Consider the following 18,645-nt stretch of genomic DNA (forward strand, 5'->3'; position numbering starts at 1 on the left):
ATTCACTAAATTGGCATCAGGAATGTATCCAACACTTGATAATGACAGGCCACAATAAATAGCAAAGTTGCCATCACCTGGCTAATCACTATTCATGATTCAAAAATGTGCTTATAAAGCAATTATATACACTATAAGACACCTTAAGGATAGATCAAGAATCAAAAAAAATTACAAATAGCTTTATCTTTAAAATGAGCATTGAAGAAAAATGATTCACATTAAAACAACAGATTTGTCATCATCAACATGTTGTAGTACACTGTAGCTGAAGTAATACAGCTAAAGTAAGAGGAGTTAACATTCTTTGTTTTTGAATGATGTTACTTTAACAAGACTATTTAGTAATAATGGGTAATCATTAACAATCATCCACAAACTATTTGATAAATGCTACTTTGCTATTTTTTGGCCTTGGCCTGTTTTTGTGAAGTTACCCAAGTTTCCTTTTCCTTATCACTTAACTGTAGGCCTATCAATCTAAATGTGTGCACATCTCCAGTGCAGATGAGAGATCCTTTTCCTTGTCACATAATATGGTTTCAACAGTCACCTATTCTCTTTTTTGCTGAGATTTACCAAGGGGGTATCTTTTGTTGCATTTGTTCATTTTGAAAGTCACAAACACCTTGGCTCATAGGGTAAGGACATAGGGAGACTGACACCGTCGGGTAATGTTTAAATAATAAGCTTACATTTATTTACAAATATTTACATAAGTTAGTAAGTGGGAAGCAACAAAATATCAAATAAAGTGTCATGCGTGTCATGTGTATGTGTAGTACATAATAAAAAGGCAACTGGAATAGCCGCAGCCAGCTCTTATAGCAACGTCAAGCCAGAGCAGGACAGAGAGACCGAATGAGGCCACAGGACACAGGCTTTATTCCGGAGTCCAATAACACGGAGGCACGCCCCTCATTAACAACAGACCACTGAACCCTCCAGCTCCTCCTGCAGGTCGAAAAACAACAGACATGACAAACAGCAACAATAGTGGACAGAGACACCATAAAGGCAGAGTAGAGGGAGGAAAAGGTGTGACGCCTCACGACAAGGCAAAGCCGGAACAAACAACAAGGTTGATTTTAATCTGACAATTAGCTATCTTATATCTCATTTTAGGAGTTGCATAGGCAAAAGACCATAACCATAATAACCATATCTCACCAACACCAAGGTATGTTATTTCAACAGGGGACAAAGTGTTAAAACTGAACTAGACCTGCTATGTTATGAGTAATTCATTATAAGCATGGACATGTTTATGTTGGAATTTGTGCAACATCAAACACAGAGAAGAGATGGACCCCCTGGAAATTCTTCTAAACCAGTGTTTCTCAAAGTGTGGTCCGGGCAAGCTATCCCAAGTGGTCCGCTAGCAGACGTGGTAAAATATAATATAGATGAGTTGTTTGCAATATTGAACCAACTTGAATGTAAATTCAAACAGTTCTGCAACATGCCTATGTAAGCTACGCCAGTTTAAATCATATGAATCCTCTGACACAATAAGCAAGGTGAGTAGGCCTATTATAATATACTGTTGAAGTACGTCTACTCTTCTTTTTTATAGCTAGGTGGTCCGTGAGGTTTTTTTTAATGGTTAAGTGGTCCTTGGTCTGGAAAAGTTTGAGAAACACTGTTCTAAACTAGTTTGTTTCTTACACTATGGTTGTTACATAATATGTGGTGTTTGTCAGAACTCTCAAGTTGACATAGCACAGGAAAAGACACTTTACAGTGTTTAATATGTCACATGTTTTATTGAGTTAGACATGACGTCATTGTAGCATCAAGCAACACAATGTTGCACTGGTTAACACAGCGCCTCATGTCAGAATGCCTAAGCCAGGCCTTTCTGTAAAAAAAAAAAAATAATCTGGTTCAAAAGAGCAGTGGGTCGATTCATGATCAACATCTCTTAATGATTTTCATACCAGTATGTAATTTAGTTTATATTAAAAATAAATATAAATATGTGTTTTAAAATGTTGTGGGTATGATTTAAGTCAGATTTGCTCCAAAGTGTTATGAGTCTGTCTTTGCAGTGCTACACCTTTCTATTATGCTAAATGGATATCGGGCCAGTAGATTCTATGTAATTTTGCACACAAACAGATGGACAGACAGACGGACAAACCTCACTGGTAACTAAGAACATATTTTAAAGCATGAACTAACACAGAGTAATATAACAGATCAGACCCAATATGTTTCCCCCAATTGGATACCTGTGCCTCTTTCTTTAACTACCCATAACAAAAATATTGACAACATACCCTCCTGTATTACTGTAATGATGAATCCAGAGACAAATTATTTAAAATATTTTTCAGAAGACTGTTTAAAATGCACATCCACATGTCTCACCTACACAAAAAAAGTATTTAAATATCATCTATTTACTAAGGGTGTCCTTATGGACATTATTTTCCTGAATATCCCAGTGTTGGACATTAAATGATAATGTTGGTAGAACTGTTTAATGCTCAACCTTCAGTAGCCCAACTCAACTACTGTAAGCAGGAGATGCCACAGCCATTTCCCCTCCTTCTAAATTCTCCAACGTTGCACCACCAGTTTTTGTTTTATCTGAAAGAGGCCATAGTGAGTGGACTGAATATCCCAGACTGTGAGTGGACTGATCTGAGTTTTTGCTGTTGATCGCCCCAGTCTTAGTTGGACTCATCAAACACTTCTCTGAGAAGACTGTTGAATACCATAGCCAGTGGAGTTGTCATCTTTGTTCTTGTGTTTCACGTTTGTTTTGTTGCTGGACTCATGTTCGATTAAGCACATTCCTGAAAAAATGGGAAATACTGCTCAAATACCTTAGAGCAAGGCATTTTGTCTTGATGGATGAACGGACAGACGGAGGGAAATGAGGCCAATAAAGCACTTCTAGATCAGCCAAATTGTCTAATTCCTTGCTTTTCCTAACCAGATGTGAACATGCCAGTGATTGGATAAAAACATCACAAATTTGTATTCAATACATTTCATGCAAAACATATAGCATGTCAAACACCATCAATATGAAGAAAAACCTAAAGACTACTAAAACACATAGATTTAATATGTAAGAGGTTGGGCTCTTTGTGAGAGCACACAAGGGTCACACCCCCACAGCCATCAATGCCAGCATTCCTCATAACCCTGGCTCTGGCTTCTTATTGCTAAAGTCTTTAATGCAAGCTACAGCTGGCAACAGAGAAGACATACAACAGCTTGCATGTTGCAGTCAGAGGAGTTGGCCTATCAGTGAGCGAGCAGAAGAAACTATTTATAGGCTACTACTCTTCAGGGGGCAAGAGGGGGCAACTTTAATTTTGCAGTCTTCATGGACCTTTGATTGACCTTTATCCATTTGTTTCTGTCACATGTTCCAGTTTAATTTTGAAACTGAAATATACATTTATCTGCAAGAATAAGCTAGTTTATTTACTTCAGAACAAAGAGGGGAACAGGTAGGCTACCTGTGTATGTTAAATCAATGTTCTAGTTTCATTTTGAAACTGAAAGGTGCATTTCTAAAACTGGCAAATGGCAAAGAGTTTGTTAATGTTCCAGTTTCATTTTGAAACTGAAAGATTAATTCAACTGACCGCCATTGATAATCACCAGCATTGAAAACACTGCCTTAGTCCTAAAAAGGAGCAAAAAGAGAGACTACAACAAGACTGTATGAAATGTATGTACTGTAACTATGCATGTATGTATCAAGGACTTGGTCAAAATATAATTGTTTATATCAGAACATGTGCAACATTAAACAAAGAATAGAGATGTGAACTTCACATAAGATAATCATCTTTAGGCTACTTACCCTGTTGATATGTAATAAGGATATCATACATATTTGTATATTGGTATCATGTGATGGTGAGCATAGTTCCCTGCTGTGAATAATCTGTCATATCCTCTATTTCAGATATACACAGGAGAGGTGTTATATTCCATGTGCTAGGTAGGGGATTTCCCACAGCGGCTAATCAACAACCATGCCTGTTTAAAATCAAAAACAAAATCACCAACAAAGCAATCTTTGTGGGCAAAAAGCATCAACGACAGTGCCTTTGTGAGCATTTCACTGGGGTCATTAAGCAGGCACCTTCCTTCATGTGTTTCATTGAGTTAGGCCCAAGACATCTGCAGAGGGCACAGTGGTTTCCCATACCCACCCCGTCCACATGACATGTTCTCTATTAATAAAAAACAACAAATTCCTCTGTCTATATTATAATCATTGCTGTGACTGTTTATGGTCCCCTGTAAAGACTGTCAATCTGTTTTAATCTGCTCAATTTATATATGTTCCTTTTTATGAATATTTCAATTTAATTTTGAAAGTAACAGACAGAATAACACCAGTAAATTACTGAGTGTTATTCTGTCTGTTACTTTCAAAGTTACTGACAGTATCAGTATCTTGCAATTCATTTTCAATAGGGGACAAAACTGAAACCTACAATGTGACATGCTGTGAGTAATTTGTTATAAGCAAGAGAGTGTTTATATTTATGTACAACATCAAACACAGAGAAGAGATGTAAACCCTAGACTTCTTCAAAACCCCCAAAACAATGCCTAAAGCAGTAATGAGCATGTGTTATTCCAGGGTAGGAATTTCACCGCAGCCACGACGGCCATGGCCATCTTTGCCCCTTGCGTTGGCCGTGATGCCCCTTTGAAAATCAGAGGCTTATAGGCCACTGTGGCCTTGGTGCCCCCATCTTTCAATATTCTGGTTTGCGTCCGACTAATAGCGTATTTTATTAGCCTATGACAAAATAATCTTAGCATTCACAGCGCAAATTAATGTAGTCTTTTATGCAGTGGAGAAAGTGACTGCACACGGCAAGAAAGAAAGTGCGTCCAGATTCACCCATTCTTCAGTTTAACTACAGTACTTGCCATACAGACATCACAAGTATCACATCACATGAAAGAGTTTTTTCTCAGCTTGTAAACAATGTTAGCCATTTGGTGAACGGTTCGCGAGACAAATAAATACTATGATTAAATTGAATCATAAATTCTACACTGTAAAAAATATCCGTAGATTTTACGGTGAAAATTTGTGAAATGGCAACAGTACAAAACAGTAAACTTAGAAACGGTAGAAAACATTTTTTTACAACAGTTAAGTATTGTAAATATGTTTACCAGCTGGAACCATATATTTCACCTTTTTTTTGTATAGAAAAGACGTTGATTAACCGTTAAGAAAAAAAAAAGAAACATGCCATAATATATAAAGGGAGGACACAATTTTTTTCCGCTTTTACCCTCATCTAACTGTCGGTTTCCACATGGCGGAATTTAAGCCGGCTCATTGAGGTTGAATCAAAGTTTAACAATCTTTGGTTGAATGAGACGAAATTCGTTCTGGTTAGTACCTGGTATTGGCGAAATGACAGCTAATCACCGAGGCAGGCGAAATGAGGACCATTCGTGAACCAATCAGGTCCCGTGTTTTGTGTTTAGAGGCGGAGTTACAAAAAGTCTGACCAAGATGGCGGTGACTACCTGAGCTGTAACACAAACATTTGTATGTGATTAAAATGTTTCTACACGAATTGGCACTTCTATCAACACAAATTGTGGTTTATATACCACACCTAACTTAGTCAGGGCACATACACCACTAAATAGACCACTATATATTATGTTAGTTTAAACACTCAAACTTTTTTAGCTAGCTGACAAGCAGTTCGCTAGACACTGCAGTCAAAAGGTTAGCGGTTTGGCTGTCACAGAACACATTAATATTTTGCTTTTATTTTCTGTAAAAATACTGGTTACCGCTGTTAAAATTCACTGCAGGTAGTCTAATGGATGAATCAAAGAAGGGTGCATAGACAATAGATAAATTGTTTAAGCACCCTTCTTTAATTTATACATATAAATCATTTATGTAAATTAAATTAACGAATTAATATGCATTAGCTGTCTATGATTATAGTCCATGTGCATTAAATCACTGAATTTCCCCCAAGGTATTTCCCCAAGCTAGCCTATAGATGGCGCTGCATTTTGTTAGTTAAACCACATGGCCAAATATCAACCGCCATTTTGTTCGCTAAGGAGACAGTGATTTGTGAGATGGTAAGTAATGAAAACGACAATTTAATAAATTGAAGAGTTCAATCTGATTAAAAGTATTAATTAGTAATGCAATTCTAAGCTTCTTGTGTTTGCAATGACTTACATCTAGAATTTCCTTCGGGATGAATAAAATACTATCTTATCTTATCTGAATCTCTGTTGTAGGATAACGTTAGCCTATGACAAAATTGCCAGCTAGCATTCAGATTTCTGACCATGCTTTGATTAACGTCAACATTACCTTATATTATGTATATTGTGCTTCGATTCTAACTTGTAATAAAACGGAGATATCATAGTTAGTCTACACCGTTTTTCTCTACTGTCATTAAGTCTACATTCTGAGCTGGAATGTCAATTGCTTATCAGTGTGATATCTAGCTGAGTTCTGATTGAGAACGCCATTTTATTAACGTTAACGTTAATCCCTTCATTGTGTACAGAAGCTTGAAATTCCAGTCATTTAGCCTTGCTTTATGTTTCCAGGCAAAACTTTAGGTAAAGTACATTAGGTGTTAAACATGTTTTATTCAATACATTTATTGTTTGGACCTTTACAGTTAGTAATTGATAATTGCTAGAGTTAAAGCATCATTTTGGCTAATGTTAACAGGAAAATTGTGCATTGGAAATCGTATTGCTTTGATGCAAGTTAACGTTTGCCTAATCTTTATGTTGCAGGTATGTTGGGAGAGACGTCTACAGGTAAGTTTTCACATTTTCTTTACTAGGAGTAGGCTATTTATTTAGAAGTGAAGTGGTGAATAGAGTTTCTGAACGTTTGGGAGTTTTTTTTCGCGCTTGTTTTAGCCATGCTTTCCAGTCACATTTTGTGGAGCTGTATGTCTGCTAAGGCGTGCATTGCGAAGTGCTTCGTCTGTTGAGTCTAAGGGAAAGGTAGAAATATCATTGCATTGCTGAGGACTTAATATTTACTCTCCCCAACATTAGTTTTCTTTTCTTTTTATATTTCAGATTTTTGTTTGTACTGTTATGCTGGTTTAAGTAAACTTGGGTTACCAGCTATTTAGGCAACCTAGCCTAGTTCCATTGTGGCTGTGGGGATAGGGTAGATTGGTAACTTTAGTTTTATTCCTTCAGATGTTGTCTTTGAGAGAGAGAGAGAGAGATGTTTTGAGGATCTAGTAGTAGCCTATTGAATTTGTGTTTGGTTTGCAATTGATAAATTGCTTAATTGTAGGGCTTACTTTGCCCTTGCCCAATGTTACTGTTGTAATTTATCTGTATTCAGCCTTTCATCTTAATCTGCCATGTTCTTGGCATACTTGTTGATAAAGGTTTTGTGTTTCTGTGCCATGTGGCTGCTCCCATTAAAGTGCAGTTAAGGCTAGGAGACTAGCTAGTTCAGATAGGCTAGTGTTGATGGCCTTTGCTGGCTTGACTATGCATTCATGTTGCATTTGTGGTTTGGCTCTGAATTCATTAAAGGGGTATGTTTTGCATTGCAAACTGCACAGCAATGAACCCGTGTTGTCTTCAAATGTGTTGGAATTGGTTGTAAACGCAGTGTTTTTCTAGGTATTCGCCCTTAAAAGCTCATTTTTATCGCTTTCACACTGGCAAATCGTTGTTTACACAAGATTTGACTGTAGAAGCTTTGAAATGCACCGTTTCCCTATGTGAGTGCCAGTGTGATGGAGTGAAAGGGTTGGTCTCTTTCATTTATAATGCTTATCCACCAACATTACATCTTGCTCCTACTGCATCAGCCCTAATGTCTCATCAATCCCTGGTAATCCCTCTTCCAGATCAGACCATCTAGAACAGGACACAACACCCTGCTTACATTTGAAGGAGGGCTAGGACACACAAGAGACCTGTAGGCCCACTATGCTGGTAAGTCAATAGAATGCATTTTACATTTCTTAGTTGAGACAATACTGCTATGTCAAGTCTTTTCAAAGCTAAGCTAGACATACTTAAGAACTGTCAGGTAGCAAATTAACATTTTTAATTGAAATGCTTGGTTGTATAAGCAAATGTAATGTAATATAATATGTAATAAGTTTGCTAATGTATTTTTTTTTTTTTGTGTGTGTGCAATTCACCTTAAATTTTCTTTTGACCTGCCAAACAGCAGCACTAACGACTGGGTCGAACTTAGATTGAGTCCCCCTCTGCCAGAAATTATCACTGTGTTCAAGGAAGACCCAGGCCCAAATAAAGCTGCTATGTCTAAGGTATGCTGGAAAACTTTCTGTTTTGGTTTTTCATTCATTCACATTGTATACAATTTAGCAGCCACATGTGGCAACATGTCAAAGATGTAAGTTATAACAATGTGATATATTGGTGAAAGTTAACATTGTCTCGCCCTTGCAGGTCAGCCCCTTTTCCTCAGCTTTTCAAGTTGGCAGTCATCTAATATTAAAGGTAAGATATTGCTAATTTTGTTAGTGGTTAGTGCTCAAACTATGATTTCTATGCTCGAGTTCATATGTAGACACGGAGTTCATTAAAACGTTTTTTTCTGAAGACACATTTGCTTGCCTTAGCCACTCCCTCTCGCCACCATCTTGGATTGTTAGGATAAGCAAATGTGCAGTCTTCAGAAACAAACGCGGTTTATAAACTGTGCTCAAACAATGTTTTTTATGCTCGAAGTTCATATGTAGAGACCCGATAATACTTTGAACTTAAGTTTTATGCAATGTTGAACCTTCTATAAACCAATCTATAATCACTTAGAAACCTTGAATTTCTAAGTGTTTATAGATTGACATTTTGGCGAAAGTGTGTCCCACTTGCCCACAGTTCACCCATAGAAAGCAATACAGCTGTAGGTGAGTAGAACACTACTACTGGAAGATGTGGGTTTGGACGTAATCGTCTCGTTGACTGGATTTTTTGACTTGTGCCCATGCACACACAGAGCCTACAATCGAAGTTCGCAATTGTTACAATTTAAGTTGATTTTCATGCATAAATTCCATCGAGGGGTGGATAAACTCAAATTTGAGAGGGGTAAACTGTTTACTTGAGTTTAGTCTCCAGTACAGCCCTGGCTGTCTACTACCTTTTGCCTATTTTCCCACTATGTTCCTTTGTGTCAGTCATAATGTTTCATCAATTCACTCCTGCCAGACCAAGCCAAAGTCCCGCTCACCTCTGAAGAAGGGAAAGATACACAGGCTTGTTGGTTCGCTCGGCAGTAGCAGTCCATGGTGAGCCTAATCAGCTTGTTATGGGGTCCTTTTTGTTACTATCTGTTATATTCTCAACTTTTAACTATAAACTATGTACCTACTGAGCTGGTGGCAATTGCATGTGACAGTACATTTATGAATTGCTTTTATTCTACCAGTACTCATTGTAGATAAGGACTTAAAAGTGCCTTTGTTTTCTCTTCCTATGCCAATGTTCCTGATCCATGCAATGGGCCAGAAAGGGCTGAAGCAGCTGACCTTTCTCCTCGGCACACCTACAAGCCAGGGTAGATTCTTGATGTCCAGTGCTGTCCCTTTTTGACTTCACATGCCACAGAAAGGCAACACCTTTGAAACATCTCAAAGTTTTGCAGACCTGGACTTTTCCATGCCATAAGACTGTTTAAATCTGTGGACTTATGCCTAATTGCTATGTAAGAAGGGGAGGTATTCCTGGTAATTCTATTCAAGCTCATTGTTTTTTGACAAGACATTTTGGTACAAGATGGGCAGAATGGCCAACCAACAACTTATTAACTGATGAGGGCATAGATGATTGTAAGTTCTAGGAATAAAGTTGTCTTTTTACCAAACTGTTAATTGTATGGTTGATTTGTGTGGTAAAACATAGGATAGGTAAAATGGTTGTAGAGACTGTTCAGACGTATTTGTTAGGGAGTTAGTTAATGTATACAGTAAAATGTGTTTTGAAACAAAAGGTAATCGTGAAAATCAACATAAATTTTAGCGTAAATGTAGAGATGGTTAAACTGTATTTATTACGGTAAAATTTTGGCAACCCAGATGCCGGTCTTTCACTGTTAAAATGACAGAATTGTTTTCCGTGATTTATTACGGTGAAATTAAGCGCAAACCCAGCTGTCAGTCTTTCACAGTTAAAATGACGGAATTGTTTTTCCGTGATTTATTACGGTCAAATTGGCGGCAACCCAGCTGCCAGTCTTTCACCGTTAAAATGACGGAATTCTTGCTATTGTATTTATTACGGTAAAGTTCTGGTAATCTAGCTGCTGGGTTTTTCCGCGAAAAATAACAGAATTTTTGTACGATTTATTACGGTGGAAATTCTGGCAACCACAGCTGCCAGTTTTTCACCGTAAAATTAACGGATTTTTTTTTACAGTGTAGGTTCTGCGCCTATCTCCCTACACATTCATCTTGGTGGAATACTTCACAAACCCTTCGTTCAAAACATGGCAAACAATATATCAAAACTAGATGTACCGCGGAGCGGTACAAAATATGACCGCCGCCCAGTCCAGCACATGTTTTCCACAAAAATAAGTCACGCTGAAAGGCATATATGATTCTAACTGTCTCACTGAATTGCATTATGCACACTCAATTCTCACTGGTATCTGCTAGACAACAAGTACCAAAACATGATTAGTTCATAGATTTCACATGTAATATACATTTTATACAACCCCACCCCCATCTTGCCTGTTCATAATTCTGAGAAATTCTTGAATTGTGTGCATGTGTGCGTGTACATGTTTATGTTTATGTGTGTGTGGGTGGGTGTGTGTGCGTGCATGTGCTTGTGTGTTTGCCTGTTTATGTGCCTGTGTGTGTGCATGTGCATGCATGCATATATATGTCTACTGTGTGAGTATGCATCATACGTAGGATTACTGTGAATGTATGTGTGTGCGTGTGTATCTGTTTATGCACATGTGTGCATATGGAATGGGTTTACATGACCCCTGGAGGCAAACATATACCAAAAAATTGGTCATCCTAGGCCCCACGGTTCTCAAGATATTCACAGAAAACTGTGTTCGCCCTACCCTCCTTCGGGGGTCCAGTCCAGCGGGGGCTACAGATCAAAACGAAAAGCGATGGTTCCATGCTATCCATGTGGGGTTACATGCCCACCAAGTTTCGTGTACCCCGGTCTTTCAGTGTCCCGGGAATCCTTGTTGGTGTACGGTCACTAAATGTACACATAAATTATTTTATTGTAAGGCCCACCATGAACGAAAATCCACGAAACTTGGCATGCATTCGGAGGGTGTCATAATGATCCTACACTTTCAATTTCGTGCAGTTTTGACCATGTCAGCCAGAGATATTGTGATGAAAAACACCTAATGTTTTGCTTTTTTAATTTTTAACTAGGTGGCGCTATACATGAAATAAGTGATAATGGGATAGGTTGACATGCCCCTTAAGACCAACATACAAAAAAAGGTGGACCTCCTAGGCCCTACGGTTCTCAAGATATTCACAGAAAACTGTCTCTGGCCACCTACAGGCCAGTTGGTGTATATGGTGTATGGTGTCCTATTTGACATTGTTTTGTGTTCCCTTGTGTTCCCTTGCTGGCAAAAGTTTTGCATTCCCTTGCAAAGTCAAGTATTGCCAGGGCACAAAAAAAAGTATTGCTAGGGAATGAAACAGTATTGTGAAGATTTGCAAAACATTGCAGTAAAGTTAGCTAAACTGTTATTCTCCTTTAAAACACTCACCGTGTTCCCTCCCTGCAAATACAGTATGTGGTATTATGTAGAAGGGTAAAAGTGGTGTGTTAAAAATGACACATCTACTGAGTGTGCTCAGGGACAATACATTTTGTGTCAATTTCAACACAGCAATTGTGTGGCTTGCTGGGTGAGACACATTTCAGCTTTCTCAAAGTTTGCATAAAATGTAAAATATATTTCAACAGCTTTTCTTGATAAAGTGGTTGACATGTATGCCTGTTGCTTTATTGGCTATAACGGAAACACATGACACTTTTGGTTTGAACTGTTTATGGTCACTTCTTTGGTCAATCTATTTTATCTCTTGTTATGTACTTTGTTAGTTTCTTTCTTGCTAAGCAGTGTGCCATACATCAATAGACATTTTGAAACTAAAAGATAAGGTAATTAATTACATAAATTGTACACCACAGTCAGCTGTCAGTTTAATCAACAATCAGCTTTGTTTTACTTTCCAAGTCCTAAAAAGGGGACAAAGTGCAAATCTTTTAAGATCATGACATTTATTCACTTAGCAGATGATTTTATCCAAAGCGATATGTCAATTATATTACAAGGGCCATTGTCTCTGGAGCAACTCGGGGTTAAGTGCCCTGCTCAAGGGCACAACAGTGGAAGCCAGGTATTTAAAGGAGAATTCCGGTGTGATATTGACCTAAAGTGTGTTGAAACATGATACCGAGTGTGAACGGGTCTCATAGCCCATCTCAGCTTGTCCCCTGCACTCCAAAAATCTGGCTAGTTAGCCCGATGCTACCAACAGCTTTTTCAATGGTGGTGCTTCGCATCGGGCTAGCCATGCAAATAAATCACTGTTTTACACCATTTACGAGGCTCAATGTATCTCCACACTTCATTGGTAGACTTCGGAGGGCCCTGACATTTAAAACGAGACATTGAGAACTTAGAAAAAGCACTGGTAGTTTGACTTACTTAAGTCGAGCGACGAGTAAGAATGAACAGGTATGATAAGGGATCAGATTCCAAAAATAATTCCGTGGAAATGCATGGATTCCAGTTTCTTCCAGTAGCAGCAACTGGAATGAACTGGAACTGGAGGACAGCGCTGAGTCCCATGCGTTTCCCACCAGCGGAGATAGTTGGCTAGTTCAAACTTTTGCCAACTTAATAAAAGCTTAACTCATGTCACACTGTTAAGCCAACAGCAACATCCATCTTATTTGTTTTCAAGTAGCAGGGAATTCAAGCCAAACCGTTTGCAACTCTGCCATCAATCATTATGTTAAGCCGCCTAACGACTCTATACACAATTTGATTGGCCTGATAGAAGTTTAATTTTTCGAGCTCACAAGCCAACGGAGAGTTGCTAGACTAGCCCTGGCAGCAAATGTAATTCTATAGATAATCCTATAGGGTGCGTCTAGATTTCTAGATTTCTTTCTTCATCTTTTAAGAGGAAAAAAGGCATGTTTTTGTAGGTCAATGGGAGTACTGGCCATTAGCTGCAGCTACTCCAGTCTGGTACAGTAGCACCGATTTTGGTTGTTATTTTTCCTAGCCTACTCACAATCAAGATCCATGTAAAAATCGGCCGGATTTCTCCTTTAACCACTATGCTACCACCGTCCGCTCTACTACACTATCACCGCCCTATGAATTGTTCATGGTTGGAAAATGGCTGACATAAATCATGAAAAAAGACAGTCACAATCAATTTGGAATGGGTGCAAATAACTTGTGGAACATAGTTTTTCCAAGTGTGTAACGGTAACCTGACATGCAAATCAAAGTCCTGACTTAAATCCGATTGAGATGCCTTGGTGACATGACCTTAAACAGGCAGTTCATGCTCAAAAACCCTCCAATGTGACAGAATTAAAACAATTCTGCAAAGAAGAGAGGGCCGAAATTTCTCTGCAGCGATGTCAACAACTTGTTTGAAACGTTTGATTGCTGTTGTTGCCGCCAAGGGTGGCTCAAGAAGTTATTATAGGTTTAGGGGGGCAATTACTTTTTCACATGGGGGATATAGCTTTTGAATACAGTAACTCATTACCTTCAATAAATGAAATGATTATTTAAAAGCTGCATTTTTTTCAGTTTCCTTGCATTGCCTTTGTCTTATATTAAAATTATTTGGATGATCTGAAACATTTAAGTGTGACAAATATGCAAAAATAAAATAAATCAGATAGATGAATCATTACCCCACCACCTGCTGCAAGACAGCTCTGAGAGAAAATAAAAATACCAATGAAGTATGTCATGGCCTTTACGCAGTATAGTATATGGCAGTATAGCCTATCCACCTCATTCGTGAGCCAACAGCACAACACTTGCATCTGTTTTCTATTACCGGCTGAAGTTAGGTTGTATTGATTTTAAATGGTTATATCTGCATATGCCTGATGCATCCTAGCCATGTAAAAGTAAACATATATCAAATATTACTATTGAGTGAAGGATTGTCAACATTTTGAAAGTCACATCAGTTGAAGAATATTCAAGTTGGCCTATTGAGACTGCACTAAGTTAAATGTACTGTAGACAGAATGAACGGAAGATGAAAATTTAAACTGAAAAGCTTTCGTTCAGTGTTGTATGTTTCATCTGTGTTTTCTTTTAACCTAAAAGACCAAAAAGGATTCAGAATGTTCTAATTGTTCTCTAAATTCACATGACTGCATCCTTGAGCTGTCAGCAAATGAATGATGGACATTATTTCTGTTGTCTCACATCTATTTGTTCTTATTATTATGACCACATAGCACCCATAATGATCATTTTTGTGCTGGTTAAGGGCCCGCATCAACCTAGCCCATAACAACTCATTTGAGATTTGAACCCCCAATAAAAAATGACAATGCAACAATATACTTCAATGATGCCTTTTTTATAACACAAACACATTGTTACAGAGCACCACACTGCAGCTTAAAGTGGAATGCATGCCTGGTTAGAATGAATAAATGGCATAGGCATCTAGCAGCATAGAGATAGAAAGAAAAATAGAAAATATGAAGGTATGACTGGATTGAAATACTGCAATTAGTTGTTTGTTGGTCATTTAGTCCATCAATTAATCAATCAATCAATCATTATGACATTTGGAAATCTTCATGTACGGATTGCTTATGTTATGTCTCTTACGAAAACACTCAAGACATACAAACTTTCCTGTCCATTTTAGGGGAAATTTCACCTAAAGCAGCTATGATGCTTATAATGGAATGATGTATAAACATTTTTCTTAAAGATAAGCAGAAAAAAACAGTGCTAAGCAAAAGTGAGGTGATTCCACATAGTATACTTTATTGAGTTTAATGGACCTGAGCTCATATAAGTAATGTTAACTGGCACTCATTAAACCCCACAGCCAGCAATGTAGCTGCGTGTGTCTCCCTGGCAGTGTTTAACCCAGGCCACCCTGAAAGAGAGAAAATACAAATAAACAGAAAAAAGTAATGAGGGGACTTTAAGCGACTTTTCTGCAGTGTCTGTTCATCTAAGTTTACACAATAAATTGTGAACAGGGATTCCCCGCTACACAGTTTTACATATTTGAACACATATTTATTTGTATGTATTGTTAGAACAATTTGCCCCAATTAAGATGTAAAAATATTTGCCACAGAACAGAAATGAAGCCATCTATATTATCAACTCATTAACTTACCCATTTATTATAGGCTAGTGCATACTTTTCTACACCAATATTGTTTGTGGAAAAACGTACATTGTTTGTACACATCCTATTGCTAAAATGCACACACAGGGCATGTTCGTTTATTTATCCAGTGCTCAGTCTGTCTATTAACAGTTTTTATACTGTACTTAGTTTTTAACTGCATATAAAGAGTGCTTTAATTCATTCTTACCAGGCCGACATTCCTTGCTCGCTAGCAATGCGCTTGGCACAACTGATAGATGGCTGGATATTATCAGACAGTAGGGCTAAACAAGAAGAAGACAAAATTTAAATCATAGAGCACCATTACATACAACATACAGTAACTTACTGAAAAAACGAAATATAGAAACAAAAAATATGACAATAATAATATTTCATTCTGTAAGGTATTAATTTGTGTTTAAAGTTGTATGTAATGCTTAATATTCAGTAGTGCAACTTTCCTGAGCAGGAGATTCCACAGCCATTTGCCTTTGATTTAAAGTTGGGGTCTTTGCACCAATAGTTGTTGTTGATCTGGAAGATGCCATAGTCAGTGGAGCCGTCTGTATTGTGACGGTTGATTGCCTGCGTGTTGTAGTCAGACTCCCATTTGGCTAAGCAGACCCCTGGATACAACATAAGAGATTGGAACATGTTGTAGTAGCTCAGAACATGGGATTTGTCCTGAGACAGGGGCATGGGCAAGCCACATACACAGGTTTTGTTTCTATCATTTCCTGCTAGTCAACAAGATGCTGACATACTGTACATTCTACCAGAGGTGTCAGGGCACACACACAAATGCTATGGGAAAGCAAATGCAAAAGCTCCTCTTTGATCAGTCTATAAAAACATATCTACAAAAACACAGACTGGACTAGCAGGGATGTAAGTTGAAAAAAGTAGCATGTTTACATAACCCCCAAATCGATAAGCCCCATAATTAAAGTATAGCTACTCACAGTCAGAGAGGCTGCCACCCATTCCGGCAGACTTCAGTTTCCTAGCCAGCTCACATCTTTCAAACACCTTGGCACTGGCTACAGTCACCAGCAGGAGAAGCACAACAGCTCGCATTTTGATGTCAGAGGAGGAGTTGGTTTGGTCTATATCTGAGAGAGAGCAGAAGAGGATATTTATACTCAAGGGTAACTTTCATTTTGAGTTCTTCATGGCTGAACTTTTAGTTGACCTGGTGTGTCATACAGTATTTTGTTTCTGTCAAATGATCCAGTTTCATTTTGAAACTGAAAGATAGTTGTTAGTTGATGATGTTGCACACCAATGATAATGAGTTGTGGGGGTTAGGACGATTCTAAGGGCCCAGCACTGACAGGGGGCCCTCTCAGAAAGATCCCCCGGATTATTGTCTGTCAAATTATCTGCGCCCTTGTTATGCCTTTACACAGTATATCCACCTTATTTTGTGAGCCACGTCGGACAAAATCTGGTTTTCTGCTGAAGCTGGGTTTGTACTGATTTTAAGTGGTTTCATATCATGGTAGTCTGACGAACAGACAGTGCCTAGCATCCGGCCTGTAAAAGTAAACGTATATTAGGCTAGGTACTTTCACTCCCTCCTCTTGTAATAGTTGATAGAAACATGTTAGTGGAACATCTGTTGTATGAGTTTTGACAATAACCTGACATGGCAAAATGCACATGCTGTGGATTGAGAGACCAGGGGCTGTATTTTGGGTACCAGCGCATGGCGTAAAGTTCGTTATTCATCCATGTAAAGCATTACAAATTGCACGATGCATGGGAAACATAATTAGAATAAAGATATTACGAAATACTGTACATCTCATGATGAGTAATTAAAAGTGATTAGGGGAGAGGCGAGAGACACGTATGGAGCACAGCTGAAGACACACTGTCACGAAATATAAGCAACTCCTCTGCAGGATAAATGTTGTTTTTTCCAGTCATTTGAGCAATATTAGCTTAAGTGTTTCTTTTTCCAGCCTATGTTTTCGATGGTAACCCATTCTCAGTCAATAGTGAAAGTAACTGCATATAACTTCGTTGACTGACACCTTGGTGAAGACCTTGGTGAAGTTAGTTTCACTTTGCCAATGAGTTCAAATAATAGACGAGTGCAAATGCGTGAAGGCTATGCTAGGTTTTAGTGAAGCATGGTTTAAGAATGACTATTCCAAGCAGTCATTCTTAAACCATGCAAGCAATCTCGCAAGCAGCCTCCTTCAAATGCGCCGTTGAATGGCAAAATACCGATGCATTTATTTGACATATCGCGCTTTGCGCGTTAAAGGGAATGACAGATGTCATTCTCATTGGTTTAAATGATGTTACGCCCCAAACACACCCGTATGACTGATTAAAAAACACCTTGTTGCGCCATGCGCTCCACTTTTGATAACGAAACCCCTCCCAATGTGAACTGGACATCCTACTAAATTTGAATAGACTTTTAATGAGTGACGATGCACTTTAGAATGTCATGATAGGGCCCTAACTGCCAACACAGGGTGAGGGTGGAGTACCAGCGGTGAAAGCAGATAACAAGAAGCAGTTAGGGCGCCCTCCTGGTTTCCACCGTTGTAAAACGCCCCCTTAGTGCTGATTGGCTGAGCAGCATTTAGGTAATGTCCCAAGTGGGAGGCGCTCTGTGATAGCCAAACCTAGCGTTCATGGGCTTCGGAAAAACCTTTCTCTGAGTGAAAACATCATCATTCCGCGTCATTCACGTCACTTAATGTGTGAGTCGACTCAGAGGTCTGATCAGAGGTTGGAAACTGGGGCTAGATTTTGCTAACAGAGTTGCCCAGTTAGGTGCTCGTCATCACTTTTGTCGTCACGTTGTAGTTTGATTGTAGTCCATGTGGCCTTTCATGTCCAACAGTTTTAATGTGAACTTGGGAATTTGCCCTTTTTATCACTTGAAAGCTGCATATCTTTCTTTCACGAGCGTCTTATACTATATTTTAAGCAAATACAGTTGTTTGTTTAGGATTAGTGAGTGTATGTTTTAATCTTTGTTGTGTTTGTCACACATTCAGATGGCAAAGCACATGAACACTTGCTGTCGGAAAAACAAAGTAGCCATGGGGGCGGTCCTTGTCATTCCGAGGTGCTCTGAATGCACCAAAAGCATAGGCCTAAGGCAGAGCACAGCCAGCAGTGAGTCAGATCGATCTCAGCAAGGGTATACCAGCTGGTAATATTGCCTTCACCCCATTGCTTGACAGCTCAGTTCAGACAT

General features: G+C 38.6%; 1 protein-coding gene and 3 long non-coding RNA genes across 5 annotated transcripts; 2 read left to right on the top strand and 2 right to left on the bottom strand.

Moving 5' to 3' along the window:
* Nucleotides 1–1,775: 1,775 nt before the first annotated feature.
* LOC125305192 lies at nucleotides 1,776–4,045 on the bottom strand. Of its 2 annotated transcripts, XR_007195355.1 has the most exons (4): nucleotides 3,830–4,045; nucleotides 2,835–2,939; nucleotides 2,498–2,703; nucleotides 2,284–2,373 (listed from the first exon to the last, which is right to left on the bottom strand). It is a non-coding gene; the product is annotated as an uncharacterized LOC125305192 (long non-coding RNA). The 2 variants fall into 2 exon arrangements; XR_007195356.1 differs by lacking the exons at nucleotides 2,284–2,373; nucleotides 2,498–2,703; nucleotides 2,835–2,939 and adding exons at nucleotides 1,776–1,861; nucleotides 2,724–2,804.
* Nucleotides 4,046–6,001: 1,956 nt separating this feature from the next.
* LOC125305061 lies at nucleotides 6,002–7,968 on the top strand. Its single transcript, XR_007195328.1, has 3 exons — nucleotides 6,002–6,111; nucleotides 6,793–6,816; nucleotides 7,881–7,968. It is a non-coding gene; the product is annotated as an uncharacterized LOC125305061 (long non-coding RNA).
* A 279-nt stretch (nucleotides 7,969–8,247) lies between these two features.
* LOC125305099 lies at nucleotides 8,248–9,568 on the top strand. The gene is made up of 4 exons (XR_007195338.1): nucleotides 8,248–8,312; nucleotides 8,455–8,505; nucleotides 9,217–9,296; nucleotides 9,517–9,568. It is a non-coding gene; the product is annotated as an uncharacterized LOC125305099 (long non-coding RNA).
* Nucleotides 9,569–14,620: 5,052 nt separating this feature from the next.
* On the bottom strand, nucleotides 14,621–17,097 carry LOC125304570 (lysozyme C II-like). The gene is made up of 5 exons (XM_048258962.1): nucleotides 16,838–17,097; nucleotides 16,382–16,531; nucleotides 15,881–16,045; nucleotides 15,625–15,700; nucleotides 14,621–15,173 (listed from the first exon to the last, which is right to left on the bottom strand). Exons 2-5 carry the CDS (start codon nucleotides 16,494–16,496, stop codon nucleotides 15,110–15,112), a joined length of 420 nt encoding a protein of 139 aa, XP_048114919.1. The 5' UTR covers nucleotides 16,497–16,531; nucleotides 16,838–17,097; the 3' UTR covers nucleotides 14,621–15,109.
* Nucleotides 17,098–18,645: the final 1,548 nt, after the last annotated feature.

The sequence above is a fragment of the Alosa alosa genome, chromosome 12 (genome assembly GCF_017589495.1).
Source record: "Alosa alosa isolate M-15738 ecotype Scorff River chromosome 12, AALO_Geno_1.1, whole genome shotgun sequence".
In the NCBI taxonomy this organism is placed as follows: domain Eukaryota; kingdom Metazoa; phylum Chordata; class Actinopteri; order Clupeiformes; family Clupeidae; genus Alosa; species Alosa alosa.

Excerpts from the sequence above, each read along its gene's own strand:
- LOC125304570 (XM_048258962.1), bottom strand. The coding sequence starts at position 16,496 with ATGCGAGCTGTTGTGCTTCTCCTGCTGGTGACTGTAGCCAGTGCCAAG. Across the intron at positions 16,046-16,381 it reads GGGTGGCAGCCTCTCTGACT|GGGTCTGCTTAGCCAAATGG; the intron begins GTGAGTAGCTAT and ends TGTTGTATCCAG. Across the intron at positions 15,701-15,880 it reads CTGTGGAATCTCCTGCTCAG|CCCTACTGTCTGATAATATC; the intron begins GAAAGTTGCACT and ends CTTCTTGTTTAG.